Below are 15,744 nucleotides of genomic sequence, written 5' to 3' on the forward strand. Positions count from 1 at the left end.
GATGGATGTTTCGAGATTCTGCCATGACTTTTTAAGACCAATAGGAGCATGTTTCTGTGGTAACCTATGTAAATGTAATAGAAACGTAAACAGTTGTCAGGATTGTTTCAAGCTCCTTCTGGATCACTGTTATCAAGGTCCCATAAAAAACACAGACATCAATGGCATGTCCAGTTGTAAGATTTCCAACATTACTCCCATTTTCTTTGAATTGACACACTGGTAATTCTAAAATCCATTTTAGTTGACATGGGTCAACTGTACATTGACAACACCATTGGTCTATGTAGGATAAGTCATCACATTTCTAGGTAAAAGAATCACATTTATTGCTGTCAAAAATGGTTCAAATTTTTGTTTGCAGCTTTCAAAAGAGGACGGCACTATAATTAACAGACATGCTCAGAAGCTATTACTTCCATCTGTGGAGTGAGTGATCACTAGGCTCCTCCCCAGCTGGCTGGCTCCAAATTCACAGTCCCTGGGCATCAACGTGTTAAACAGTAAGATCTGAAGATGCTTATGGTTAAGGCACCCACACTGGAGCAATGGACCTAGGGCTTGTCCACATGCTCTTTGGTGGCTCGACTCCTCTCCTTTTGAAAGAGCCGCTCTCATTTATTTCACTTTGGGATGACTTCACTTAATGACCAAGGTTATCTGTCTGTTGGTACATATAACCCATCATTCATACAACACATTTAGATTATATAATTCAATTCTATGTTATGTCGCTAACATCCTCAGTACTCCTGCTAATATTACTACTACTTTTCATAATAAAAATAATTACTGTATCACTGCATCTTGGGGGTTAGGAGCGTCGACAGTAGTGGACTGGGAAACAAATTAGTAACACAAACAGGATGCATGCATGCCACATTTAGTTTGCCAAACGTTTGCACTTTCTTCAGTACATTCCACATTCAGTTTTAATTTACTTTATTAGCCATTATTTAATTAGATTGTTATTCACAGTGACTTATCACATCTGTGTCTCCATTCATGTCTCAGTGCGTAATCCAAACCTCTTCCCTCAGCCCTCCTTGGTTGTGTTTTTTTCTTCACATGTGGGCCGCCCCAAGCCAGACAGTACGGCTCACGTTTTTAGATTTACAACACCAAGTGAAGCAGTGTAAAACCTCACACGAAGTATTGTAGATAACTCATCAAAGCTCTTGTGGGTAAATATGTTTCAACCCTTTAACATTTTCAGATTGAAGATTAGAAAGAAAAAAAAAATAAGTCAATTAGACCATCTTCTGCAGACATTTTGGACAGTATGCTTCCAACTTTGGATTGATGAAAAAATGGTTCAAAAGTTGCCAAACGCTTTCTCAGAATGGCGGAAGCTACTATAACCACCACCGCTATATTTTGTCACATATGCACATCAAGTGTGAATTGCACAAAAAAATCCAATCCAAACTGCATCCATCCATCCATTGTCAACACTGCTTATCCTTGTTAGGGTCACAGGGTGCTGGAGCCTATCCCAGTTGACTTCGGGCGAAAGGCGGACTACACCCTGAACTGGTCGCCAGTCAGTCGCAGGGCACATATAGACACGGATAACCATTTGCACTCACATTCACACCATCACTGAGTGGGAACTGAACCCACGCTGCCCACACCAAAGTCAGGCCAGTGCACCACGACAACATCAGTGACTCAAATCCAAAATTAAATGTAAAAATGGTTGTTAAAATTGTCCATAACACTTGATTTTGAATACCAAATAGTACAATCATTTTTATAAACAAAACAAGCAACTCCCCCACAGTACATGTCAATTTGGCAGCGACTTCGCTAATTAAAGGCCATGATCTTCTCAGCCATCAGTCAGGGCTGCCTTTTTCTTTGCTACTCCAGTTGAATGTGTAATTTGGAAAACAATCTATTGCAAATAGATTGTAACAATCCATTCTAGGGTCAAACTGTTGCCATCAAAGATCCTTAATTAACTGTACCTGTACAGCCTGACTAGAAAAGTGTCATAGAAACTTTAAATTAAATCTTAAAGTGGGAGCTGACTGCTTGGGGTGAGTTGTTCCACATAAAAACTAAAAGCAGCTCACTTTGCTGTGTAGTTCCATTCCTCTCTTACTTTTATGACGGCCATGTTGCAGTGAGTAGCCAGGACGGACACGTGTCCTGTACTGCCGTCCCACTTAAGTTGCATTTGTTGTTTTTTTTCCTAGTTAGTTTTGCTCTCTGCCATTCAGTGGTACCCTGCTGTGGTGGCAACACAAAAAGGATTTACATATGAAAAACAGTTGTGAAGTTAATCAATTTGGTGATAACTGAACTGAAGTCTCACAAGATTTGCTGATGTCTCATCCAAAGATGGGGTCGATACACAAGGCCTGTGTGACTCTCATCCTATCTTACATCTGGGGGAGCAGAAGAAAGCAGATGAAGGTTTTAGAATACCATTCACACAAATAGGTCCATGTCAGGAAGTCATTCACCATAACGCCATTAAATAAAGGCGACTTGCAGTAAAGATCTGGCAGGATGCCCAGCCTAATTTCACACTTAAAAAGCTTCTGTTAAAAAAAAAAAAAAAAAAAGATAAAGCATTTTCACATGCAGATAAAACACCAAAATGGCATCCTTGATTTATTGCAATAATATATGTCAGACTGCAAAGAGCTCTCTTTCCGCTTGCTGCAACTACTGTAAATCTCAGTTTAGTCTCCTCTTTGAAAGTGGCTGACATCAGCACAAAATTCTGCCTTTCAGCGGGCAGATCTACACATGGCCATTATTTTTATAGATATTTTATTATCTTGGGTTCTGGCTTAAGGGCAGTGGCATCCCATCCCCATCCCATGTAGAGGGTCACAAGGAGCTGAAACCTATTCCTGCCGACTTTGGGCTAAAGGTAGACTACACCCTGGAGTGGTCGCCAATCATTCGCAGTGCACATGTAAATAAAGACAACCATTCACTCTCACATTCACAAGGTCACTGAGAGGAGACTGAACCCAAGCTGCTTGCATCGAAGATAGGAGAATCCCACTATACCATCAATGACCCCTTACTATCTTTTGCTGCATGGTGGATAGTACGGGGCCTCAGCAAGGCGGATCATATTGGTCCATATCAACGACATAACTGGAACCCCTTGTAGACACTGAAAGTACACCTCTGGATTCAAGTATTTTGCAAATGGGGCCCCCGTACGAGCAGGCCTGTTGTCAAACACAACAGCAACTAAATGAAGCAAGCTTATCACTCAGTGCTTAAAAAAAAAAAAAAAAAAAACAACAGCAACTAAATAGCTTTGCTTATCCATTGACCTTGATTTTTCTCAAACCTGCAGGTGTTTGAACTTTTCCTGTATTTGCCATGGGTCAGTTTACACATGGAAGTCTGATTAGCAATGCGACCTCAAGCATCAAACTGGTCAAACTGTGGCCATATTCGTCCAAAAGGGAAGTTCCCCGAAGCCAAAACGATGAATTGTTTCTGATTCTTAACGTCAGGTTGCAAGTGTGAGAGGTTTGAGACGCAGAGGGCAGCTTGTGATTTAAGATGAAGAATGGATTTGTGTTTCTTGACAAGATGAGCCCGCGCATGTGCTTAGAGGTTTCACAAAAGACAGCTTAAACATAGTCACATTATTTATGGCACAAATTGAATGTTTCTGCTCTCAGTCAACAATGTAGTTATGTAAAAAAATAAAAATCTTGAAACCACATCAGAAAACAATGTTATTAAAAAGTTAGCAGTAAATCTGACCTGGAAAGGTTACGGTCAATGTTGTTGTTTGTCTCCTACAGTATTTGACTATATTCCAGTCAATGTCATACAACATTTATTATATGATTAGCTCCTGACATTTAGTTGGAATTGAATGCCAATAATAGCTCATAATTGTTTGCTTGCATTGGCTAAGGTCAGAAATTATGCATGTTATGATTATATATTTTTTTTGCTGAAAAAATGAACTTTTGACTGCAGCAAAGTCTCATATCATTGTATCTTCCCTAGTGTAATTGTCTGACTTAATATTGTTACAATGCAGTGAGCTTCACGGGAAAGAATGCAACAACAAAATGGAATCACGGTCAGAGCGATTGTGTTGATGACTGAGAGGAATGTGCCAAAGACGGGCTCAAGTGGACCGTTTGTTTGCTGCGGTTGTGCAAGTCAGGCAGTGGGCAGCTGAGACCGAGACTTCTGTCATCCAGCATCAACTAACAAACATGCAATTTGATTTCAAGTTAATGTGCATCCTCAGAGAAGTTAAAAGACACTAAATATAACTTCTGGGACGAAATTCATTGCACATCTTTGTGGCCGTGAAGGGTGGATGGCAAAGAGGAATGCAGGGCCCTGCAGAGAAGCCAATGAAAAGTAAAGCTCCAGTGGCTCCCAGCCGGCGTGAAGAGATCTACTTGGCAGTAAACCTTGGAGTCATGTGCGTCCATTTAAATGAGAAGGCAATGCAGGACAGACATCCTTAGACTGCCAAGCCAACACACTTGAGGAATGCAGCAGCAGCGGCCATGTGAGTCAGGAAAACAGCTCAGCAGCTCCCAGACTGTGTAAACATATGGCACTCCCCAAAAGGAAAGCTCGTATCACAAAGAAAAACATATTGTCCTCCAGTGAAGGAATTCCATGCGTAGTTATGCTTTTGTGTGTTTGTTGACAAAAAAAGCCCATGTTGGCAAATATACACAGCGGTATACTATATCTGTCAGTCTGCGGTGTACCTCTACCACGCTTGAGTTAATAAACAGTTGTCAACAGCTGCTGATGATGTCATGTGGAACTTCTCCTCACTCTTGTCCTCCCGCCCCAGCCCGCCTCCCTGTGTGTATTTACAACTCTTACTGAGTGTTGCTGCAGACAACCCCACAGGCCCACAGCTCTGCGACACTTCCTGGAGAATTTGCAGCAGCATGTTTTCAGCTGCCTTCAAAGGAAATTCCACCTCATCACTCTGTCTTCCGAACTCAAACACGTCTGAGAGTAAGGGAGCTGTAGAGATGCCGGCTTCCAACCGCCCTGCCGGCACCGAGTAAGTTTGTATTCTGCAAGTTGCCCTTCTGACGTTTTGTGAATAGAAATATATCTGACAGTTTGTAACTGTATTGTGTAATGTAAACATCCTTTTGGTTCAAGTTTGAATGAACGTTATTGAGCTGTATTGACAAATAATGGTTGGCTTTAACATCCAATCTTATTTCATTCAACAATTGAAGTAATTAATGACCACCAGATTCATTTAGATGAGTTTAATCCCTTTCTAGTCTTGTGTGCAGCTCACTAGTTTTATGCTGATTTCTGTGCTCAACGCTTCACATTCTCCTTAATTGTTTGAAGTCATATTTGCCAACTCAGACCAAAGCTCCCGACGTATCCTGAGAGAGGCATGCTTTGCTGTTATTTGTCCAGCTATCAGCAGCCATTTGATAGAATGTGCAAGTTCAGTTTTTCATTGCCCGCCTTCTTGATGCCCTCATGCCAACAAGAATTTGTGTATTTTGGTAGCTGCAGGGAAAATTCTCCAGTCCTTCCCCCCTGGGCCTTGGCAGTATATTTTTGTACCTGAAGCAGGATCATGGGAGAGTTGTGTTGCCTGGCTGGAGCATGCTGAGTTTCAGTTGCTCCCTCTCTTGCACCTCCTTCCACTTTCAAAGCCTCAACTGGATCTGTATCCTGCTGACTGAACACGACTTAACGTGTTCTTGTATGCAGATGAACTTGTCTTTTAGGATTTTTTGCAGAGAGAACTGGTTCAGTCAGTCATCTGAGAGGAGCTTTGGGCATGACCAAATATTGAGAGATTGATGATGTAATCCAGACAGAGTTGAAAACCTAAGCTTTTTGTTTTGATGAAGAAGCCCGCTGATTAGTACGGAGCCCCAGACAGGAAAATAGTCACCCCCTATGGGTGACTATTTTGTGCGGATGAACTACTACATCGTGCGCATGAACAACTACTTTGTGTGCACAAACTACTATAATGAACTATTTCGTGCGTACGAAGTACTACTTTGTGCGCATGAACTACCACTTTGTGCGCACGAAATAGTTATTTTGTACGTACGAAGTAGTTGTTTGTGCTCACGAAATAGTAACAGGGTGTGCACGAAGTCCATACTGGACAGGAGGGTAAGGAAATCAAGCGCACCCTCTTTCGAAGTTGAAAGTCGAGGCAGAGTTGCAGTTCCGACAAACACACAAAGAGTAGTCTTCTACTCGCTGTAACAAAGTAGCAAACATAGACCCAATCAAATAACTTCCCAAATGCAGAATAATAAGATATTGACTAGAACATAAGAAAATAAACTTACCCGAAAGCAATCGCATGTGTCTTGCAGTTTCGGCTGCGTCGTTTTTTAACAAGTCCGTAAAAGTGCGCGTATTACAGCGTGCGCACAAAGTAATAGTTTGTGCATACAAATTAGTAGTTTGTGCACACGAACTAGTTTTTTTTTTTTTTTTTTTTTTTTTTTTTAACATGTCATGTCTGGGGCTCCGTAGATTAGTGTTCCTGCTGGTGATTCAAAGGTGAACAGGTCAAATAATTTTGTAATAGTCTCACAATAGTTCAACACATGCATGTATCTTTTCTAAGCTGTCACTGTAGAGCAGTGGTTCTTAACTTGGGTTCGGTGAGGCAGTCGCTGGGGTTCGACGGAGGACTCGACACACACCGCGTGTGCGTGCGTGCTTTATCCGTAAAAGCATTTTTAAACTGCATTTTGAATGCGTTGTTCATGCCGTTCAAAACGTTGAAATGCTTTGTTCTTTTTTTAAACTGTCTTTATTGAACAACATTTCAACGATACAGTTGACTTGAGTAGCATTGCTGTACTGTCAGACAGCGCATCCAATAATAAAAAAAACAGCCCAAAAATCTTACTCTTACCAATAAACCCTTTTCGAGGATTATAGAAATAACATAAAGAAAAGGAACAGACTTTGTTGTGAATTTTAAGTCCAGTCCTCTATCGAGTGGCACTTACCAAGGGGAATGGCAACAGCAAAATTCACATTCACTTACAGTAATTTTCATTGACTTTAATTTAAAAAAAGATTTTTGTGTGAAATTCATGTTTTGTTGGTTTTGTTCTTTTAACAGTGATTTTGTGTGCAACTGATGCGTGGTTCATTTTGTGCATGACCTGTATGACTGAGAATCTACACAGACAATAAAATATATACCTGTTTTGAATTTGAAATAAACCATGTTTTGTCTTTTCAAATTAGGAAGGGTTCCGTGTACTCCGTATGAAACTTGCGGGGTTCCGTTCCTCCAACACGGTTGAGAACCACTGCTCAAGAGCGAGAACTCACTTTTCTCACAAATTGTTTGCCTTCTTCTGTTCTTGCATAGTTCGGTTATCATACCCTTGAACGTTGAGTCTTCTTATTTGGTTATTCTCTCACCCGTGTCCCCCATTCAGGTTAATATATCACATTTCTTTTTTTGTTTATTATACCAACTATGTAATGTGCTTCAGATCTCACCCATGTCGCCTGGCATAGTTAATTTCTTAACTATGCCTGCTTGTGTGATCTACTGTATCTTCTGGTTTATTTACCGTCACACACCCTTATCTCCTTGTTTGCATATTATCTCACATTTGTCTCTGTGTTTGTTTCGTCGTTTCAAAGTTGCGGAAATGTCGCTGCACTTCTGACTACAAAGTAGTGTTACTTTTCCAAATGCAATCATTCTTATAACCTTTCTGTGTGCTAACGTGTTAGTCTTCAATATTCTGACACACCCCGACATTAATAATCAACATAATCCTTTGGAAACACTTAACATAATGATGCGCAAAGAAAGCATTTTAATCTCTCAGCCCTGTAAATTTAGGAAGCAGGGCCATGAAAAACATGTCACCAGAAAAACTGGATCAAAAAGTCAGCTCATCAACCTCATCAGTTTTTGCAGTGAAGCTCACTTTCCACACCCACCCCATACATACCAAAATGTAATTATCGTTGCTTCTGTGCGGCGGCGTACTTCAAAGGCCTTATTGTAAAAAATACAGAGCCAACATCCAGCGTAACACTTCGGTTACCTACAGAGAAAACAAATACAATAGTAATTAAAAGCTCCTCAGAGCAAGCTTTTGTAAGCTTTGTTGGAGGCACCCATAATTCCAAACTGGCCCAGAGGCTCAGACGGGTCGGCCAGCAGAGGGACCCGAAACATCCGATCGGCGCAGACCATCTGGGCTGCTGCAGATGGATCCCTCTCTCTGCACATTAAACCCTGTGTCACACTCACAATGAATGGAAAGTAATAGCCTAACCCCCATGCACCATCGCCGGGTCCCCTCCTACTTCCCCCATGTAGCAGGAGAATTAAAGATATCCAATGTATAATCGTTGCAGTGATTCACGTTTCACGATGTGGGAAAAAAAAACATTCAGAATACTTGGGCTGACTTTCCACTGCCACAGGCACAAGGGAGGCATAACGAATGAATCCCGTTCGGAAGGGGCTGTACCAATCAATGTCTGATATCTTTACTCTTCATTTCCTGGCATAGCTGTCTTTTTCCCCATCAACAACTATTTGGGCTCCTTTCCAAGAACTTTTCAGTGATGTAAAAATGTGAGTGCCAAAATTTAAAACTCTGGAGCTCCCACTTTCCACTTTGGCTTCCCCCAGATGGCCATTTAAACATGTATTCTGAATGATGATGAAGGCCATTGCCAAGGAAACAGCTATCCAAACATACAAGTCTTTGGTGGATGTGTGCCACTTGATATTTTTTTAAACATACAAAGCATCATCATGTTCACATCACATGCTCCTTTGTGGCAGTGACAGAAGGTGCAATACGCAACAATCAACTGTATAAGAAAATGTTGCTTACAAAAAACGTGAAGATGAATAGCTTACAAAAGAACGGTATCCGAGCCATGACAATCCATATTCATGGATTCAGCACCATTTATCCACAAAGCTCACGGTCTGTTTCAGAGAAGCAAGCTCTCAATGGGCCTAACTAAGTGTTCTCATTACGCTGTTATCCCCTCACATTATCCTCATCGTTGTGTTGAAGCTGTCTGGGGCTCCCCCCTTGTTCCTGCAGCAGATGTTAAAAAAGAAAGAGACCCCTCTTCCGACCTTTAACACACGCACACACACACAGACACACAAACTAGCGCCCATCACCCTGGTATCTAATTAGGCTTCCAGCACAAAGACTCCCAGATGTCAGCGTCCTCCTGGCCTCCTTTGATTGCCTTCTTTCCACACCACAGACTGGCTGGATGGCCGGCTGGGGGCTGTGCTAGCTGTAGGCGTCGACGCGTGTCACTCTGTGGAGGTCAGCACCAGACCGCTTTAACATACCAGTAATTGCTTTAGGTGTAAATCACAGCAAATCAGGAGGGAGGCAGGACAGTCCTGAATAAATAACTACAAAACTCTTCCTTTACATAATAGGAGAAATGTTTATTTATTTAAAAAACTTTTTTTTTTTAATTAAAACTGTAATTTCATCCAGGTTTTGTGCATCTAAACTTGTTGCACATTCAAACTCCAGCAGGCTAGCGGAGCAAACATTAATCACTGTTTGGTTTGTTCAACAAAGGTTGGATTATGATTATTATTATTTTTTTTTTATCAGCTCCCTTATCTGCACGGGCACATTAATGTGTTTATTTATCGCTTCCGATCGGTCCGCAACCTCCTCCCCAGCCACTTCCAATGCGCTGATGAAAGCGGTGCCAATCAGGTCCAGTGCTGACACCTTTTGATCTCAGTTTCCTATGGACCCCCACCCGCCGCCCCCCACATCTACTGAAGCTGCAGGCTGTTCTGTTACATTTACATGTACTGTAATTACACGTGATGCAAGACACTTGTGTAGTTAGTCTTTAAAGGCTGCACGTTTCACATCCTGTTCACTGATTAGGCTGCTTCTTTCTCGATTAAACTGCCCATGGACATTTAAAAATGGGGCAATGGGTTTGAAAACGCACCATGGTAGGTCAGATGTACTGAGGCTTCACGTCGATCATTTTGGATTTGGTGGTCTGGCGCGGAACAGGATGTGTCATGTTGATGTGTTAGGATGTTTGACAAGTGCACTCACGCAGTGGCGACCTCGCACAGCGCATAGACCCAGCACATGCCAATCACGGACATATAAATGACCTGAACTGAAGCCTTTTTCAATGTTTCTAATTATCCTCAGATCAAATTAATTACCAGGTATATTATCATTTACTAAGCAGAAGAGAAGTCATATTTTTAAGGCGTCTGAACCCAGGGCATCCATCAGCTGACCTTTGACCCTTCGCATGTCAGTGAGGAAGTGTGGTGACTCCTCTTTGCACAACCATGGCTGGGTCCCTTTGTACAGGAGTAGTTTGGATGAAGTAAAGTGTTTGTCTTCGGCTGTGGCCTTAGCCAGGTCGAACTGGTTCCCAGCGCTGTTTGGAAAGGCCTAGAAAAACAAAGGGCTCCGGGTGGGTGGAAGGGGTTGGAAGATCTAGCTTTGTGAAGCCGGGAAAAAGGGAGGGAAAATGGACTCTGATCTTGTGTAGAAGGTGAAAACTTCAACACGAGTGAAAAGCTGCTGGACACGAGGTGCTTATACGCTCTCCGCCCCTCTTTCCCTCCCCACAGAGCATCCCAGGTGAGTGAGACAAAGCCGGATGGAGGTACATTGAGCAGACATGTGGAGCGCAACAAGCAATTAAAGAGATTGTCGCTCAGACCACTGGTAAGTACATCTATAATCACTCTTCTTGTCACACTAGTTTAAGGTTCAGTAGGCGTTTAGCGACTCATACAGGTTGACAATGCTCAGGCCTCATGCAAATATATATATTTTTCACTTCCTGGGTGAGGAGTCATGGTAAACAGTATGAGAAGCACTGACCTACATTTACAACTTAATTCTAATATTTGTTGCATAAAATTGTATTTATTTATTCCCAACTGTCCGTTCTCTTCATTTTGTAGCATTTCTCTTAGCTGCACTGCTTCAAGTGTGTGGATGTGAATGTTAGATTTTGTTTGTCCAACCATATGTCAACCTCTATGTTGCAACAAAATCAATCTAATATACCCCAGGGCCTTCAGAATCAGCAGTGCTGGCCCATGTAATTTAAAGTAGATTAGCAATGGGACAGTTTCTTTAACCAATCCGATTTCAAATGCGTTCTCACACGGTCAGCATTTTTCTGTTGTGTGATTGGTTGTCTGATCAAAATTGTTCAACTAACAAAACTGTTGAACAAACTGTTGAATTAATACATTGGATAATAAGATTCTCTGGAGAGTATGATATATTTTAAATACAAATTAAATAAATGTAATGTTTTTTTTGGTCATGTTATTAGTTAAAGATTGATTCCAAACTTCTCTAAATGATGCTTTTTTTTCCTATAGCATTTATGTTTTTTTTAAATAATTGCCAGGTGATAGCGGCGGTATTAAGAGGTGGAATAGGAGGTCCATGTACCATGTCACAGCACTGGTTTTATAACGCGTCCCAGGAAAGATTCACATTAGGAGAGCTGACATACTGCGGTGGAGTGTTCACAGACACAAAGAGAGGACGTTTTGTCACATATACTATTGCCCCTAGTCAGTCACTCATTAAAAGCCTCACATCGTATACTACCGTGCACACATGCCCTAGGTTTGTGAAACACAGCGGAGTCCTGACTGGGTGATTGACAGGCAGTTATCAGAGGTGGAAACTTACTGTGGCCGGAGGTTGCCTGAAGGTGAATCCGTTTACAAGTGCCTCTTTAAAATGTCAAGTGTAGCCCTGCACTGTGTTGTGTCACGTATACACCCCCAAGCCATATACACACCCGTCCAGCACCCACTCACATGTACATTGTTGCTGCACAGGAAATAAGAAACCTGCAATCTCTGGTCTGAATGACTACAGGCCTGTCGCTTTGACATCTGTGGTCATGAAGTCCTTTGAACGTCTCGTGCTGGACCACCTCAAGAGTGGCACAGGTCCCCTGCTGGACCCCCTGCAGTTTTCCTACCAAGCGAACAGGTCTGCGGATGATGCAGTCAACATGGGACTGCACTTCATCCTAGAACACCTCGACAGTGCAGGGACCTACGCAAGGATCCTGTTCGTGGACTTCAGCTCAGCGTTCAACACCATCATCCCTGAACTCCTTTCAACCAAGCTTCTCCAGCTCAGCGTCTCACCTGCCATCTGCCAGTGGATTTACAGCTTTCTGACGGGCAGGACACAGCAGGTCAGGCTGGGGGAGGCCACCTCATCCACACGCAGCATCAGCACTGGGGCGCCCCAAGGTTGTGTCCTCTCTCCGATGCTCTTCTCTCTCTACACGAACGACTGCACCTCAGCGAACCCGACTGTCAAGCTCCTGAAGTTTGCAGATGACACCACTGTCATCGGCCTCATCAAGGACGGTGACGAGTCTGCATATCGACAGGAAGCGGAGCGGCTGGAGCTGTGGTGCGGCCGACACAACCTGGAGCTGAACACGCTCAAGACGGTAGAGATGATCGTGGACTTCAGGAGGCATCCTTCGCCACAGCTGCCCCTCACGTTGTCCAGCTGCCTTGTGTCAACCGTCGAGACCTTCAAGTTCCTGGGAATTACAATCTCTCAGGACCTGAAGTGGGCGACAAACATCAACTCCGTCCTCAAAAAGGCCCAGCAGAGGATGTACTTCCTGCGGCTTCTGAGAAAGCACGGCCTGCCACCGGAGCTGCTGAGACAGTTCTACACAGCGGTCATCGAATCAGTCCTGTGTTCTTCCATCACAGTCTGGTTTGGTGCTGCTACAAAAAAGGACAAACTCCGACTGCAACGGACAATCAAAACTGCTGAAAGGATTGTCGGTACCCCCCTACCCACCATTGAGGACTTGCACGCTGCCAGAACTAAGACAAGGGCGTGCAAAATCCTCTCGGACCGTCTGCACCCCGGTCACCAGCTCTTCCAGCTCCTTCCCTCAGGTAGGCGCTACCGATCAACGCAAACTAGAACTAGTAGACATTCCAACAGCTTCTTCCCTCTTGCGATCAACTTCTTAAACACCTAACCTATAATTCCATTACAACAAGCTGGCAATTTTTTGACTTGAGTTCGTTGTCACATTTCTGTGGGGCCAATTATGTATTACTCGTGCACTCATTGTCGTTGTCTCGCCATGCTGCACTATTTGCATATACTGGCCACTCATGCCAGAGTAGCATCTGCTCCATTTGCACACTGATTGAGGAGTATCTGTAACATTTGCACAACCAACATTGTCCCAGATGATCGCACTACTCGTCACTTTAAACCGCATACACTCCTTGAAGTCTCAGCGCCCTTTGCACAATGGTCATTGCACCGGACTATTGCAATATTAGTCATTCGAACTGCTCTAAGTGCTAGAGGACTCTGCATCTTTTTGCACAATTGTTTTTTGTCAATGTCTTTATGTCTCCAAAGTGTTCTGTAAATTGACTGTCTGTTGTACTAGAGCGGCTCCAATTACCGGAGACAAATTCCTTGTGTGTTTTGGACATACTTGGCAAATAAAGATGATTCTGATTCTGATATGAATCACCATTTGTGAGTTGATGTGTCAGCGGAGCATCCTGTAACACCAGATTTATTGTTTCCTATTCCCTTGTTAATAAGCGATCACATTTTCAACTATGAGTTCACGCCAACCATCTAGATTCAGGGTGCATAATGACTTGATACAGTGTGAAAATAAAAGTAAGTCATATTTATAATACATTTTTGTGGTTCCAGACGCTCCCAATTGTACACTTAGTTGTCTATGCTGGTGCGCTTTAGTGCGTTTCCAGAACAATATACAGTATTGATGGACGGATGCATGGATGATGGATAGATTGATGCTCACTCTAACACGATCTTATTTTTTCCAGGCAGTTTAGAAAATACAACCATTGGACAAATAATTCCTTGTGTATTAAAATTTGGTGAGGATCTGGATAAAGCTGTGGCGGATATAAAGATTTACGATCACTGTTTAAAAACATTTTGGCATCAATGGAACTGTCCAGCCTAAGATAATCACCTTGGTATTGCACATAAAGATGAGTATTTTTAAAAAACTATTTCCCCCCTATCCAAGGTTAAAAAGATAATGTCAAAGACAGGCTATTAACCACTAACTATGAGGCCGTTTTAGCCAAACAGGAGGCTGGAGAAACTAATTCCTTGAAAAGCCAATAATGGACATGTTAATGAACTGATAGTGAATTGGATCTTGAATGCTACACAAGAATATTAAGTTAACAAAGCAAAAAAAAGAAACCCACAAAAGGAAAAAGAAGCACACACATTGATTTCATAAGGAGGAGAGGAGGTGTGCAAATAGATAGCAGAGTTTTGGAAGAGCTTCATGCACCTGGAGCATTCCAAAAAGTCAAATTTCAGGGACCTGACATACAGTTTGCGCATGAAGGAGTATTGGTGTGGGTCTTTTAAGTATGGAACACCTTCCTTTTGTAGAATGCATAGTAATCAGCTTCCTCGAGGCTTTAGGCTAAATTCACAATTGAATTTGTGTCTTTGTGTTTGTGGAAGGTGTGAAGGGAGTGGACTGTGAGTCAGCACTATCTACATTTTATTGTTGTGTTTCACCATGCTGCTTCCCTCCTTTTGAAAAGAACTAGGCTGATCTGAATCAGGTTGTGCAGCTCAGGAAGGACCCTGTGTGTAACTGGGGCACTGTCAGCATTACATAAGAGCAGTGTTGCTGGGTTGATTCCGCGGCACTATTTATTTTTATCACTGGGTCTCCGCCTGTGGTGGAGACGCTTATGCGGGGATGTGCACGGTGAGCGGCTGCCAGTGAGATTTAAACTAGGTCACTGACAAAGTGTTGCCTGAGGTCAAGCGTGGCCGTAACTGACTCAGTTGGCCAAAAGTCCTATTGAGCAAAACGCGTTTTGGGAATCTTTTTGACTCGTCAAAAGGTTTTGGGTGCAGTTTGAAAAAAACACCATCATCCGAAATGTGTTGTTTAGTTATCTTCCCCTTGCTGCATTCCTCTAAAATTAAGTTTGGATGCAGCACCCACCAACACACACACACACACACAAACATCCTTGTATCCATCTTAATTAGATTTGCATCCATTGTGACTCAAACAGTGAAGAGCTCGGCTCAGTTTTTTTTTTTGTTTATCTGTCCATATGCAAGTTTCTGGTTCATGTAGAATGACATCAAATGCTTGGATTAGATGGCCTGTATTCTGGGGTTGGGGAGGGGAGGGGATCGATCCCATTATCATTCAAATGGTAAAAAGATCAAATACATTCCTATATCCACTTTTTGTGTACTAAAATCTAATAGGTTTTTCACAAATGGAAATAGGCCATGTAGTTGTTGTGTAATTGTGCTAACAAACACAAAAACCAAACCAACCAACACAATCAAAATTATACCTCTTCCCCTTGCAATTTACACATGCAGTTTATGATGAAATTAGTTTTCATTACATTGTTTATTTGCTGGCGGCACAGTGGACGACTGGTTAGATCGTCTGCCTCACAGTTCTGAGGACCAGGGTTCAATCCCCGGCCCCGCCTGTGTGGAGTTTGCATGTTCTCTCCATGCCTGCGTGGGTTTTCTCCGGGCACTACGGTTTCCTCCCACATCCCAAAAACATGCGTGGTAGGTTGATTGAAGACTCTAAATTGCCCGTACGTGTGAGTGCGGATGGTTGTTTTTTTTTTTGTATGTGCCCTGCGATTGGCTGGCAACCAGTTCAGGGTGT

General features: G+C 42.6%; 1 protein-coding gene across 3 annotated transcripts in view; it reads left to right on the forward strand.

Annotated features, from left to right (window-relative positions):
• The first annotated feature begins 4,875 nt into the window (after positions 1-4,875).
• Positions 4,876-15,744, forward strand: part of LOC133403087 (nck-associated protein 5-like) — a 107,437-nt gene continuing 96,568 nt past the window's right edge. For all 3 annotated transcript variants that reach the window (XM_061677613.1, XM_061677642.1, XM_061677666.1), the window contains exons 1-2: positions 4,876-5,035; positions 10,622-10,718. In XM_061677613.1, coding sequence (XP_061533597.1) covers positions 4,917-5,035; positions 10,622-10,718 — 216 coding nt within the window. In that variant the 5' untranslated portion in view covers positions 4,876-4,916. The remainder of the gene's footprint in view (positions 5,036-10,621; positions 10,719-15,744) is intronic.

Source organism: Phycodurus eques, chromosome 1 (assembly GCF_024500275.1).
Source record: "Phycodurus eques isolate BA_2022a chromosome 1, UOR_Pequ_1.1, whole genome shotgun sequence".
Taxonomy (NCBI): Eukaryota; Metazoa; Chordata; class Actinopteri; order Syngnathiformes; family Syngnathidae; genus Phycodurus; species Phycodurus eques.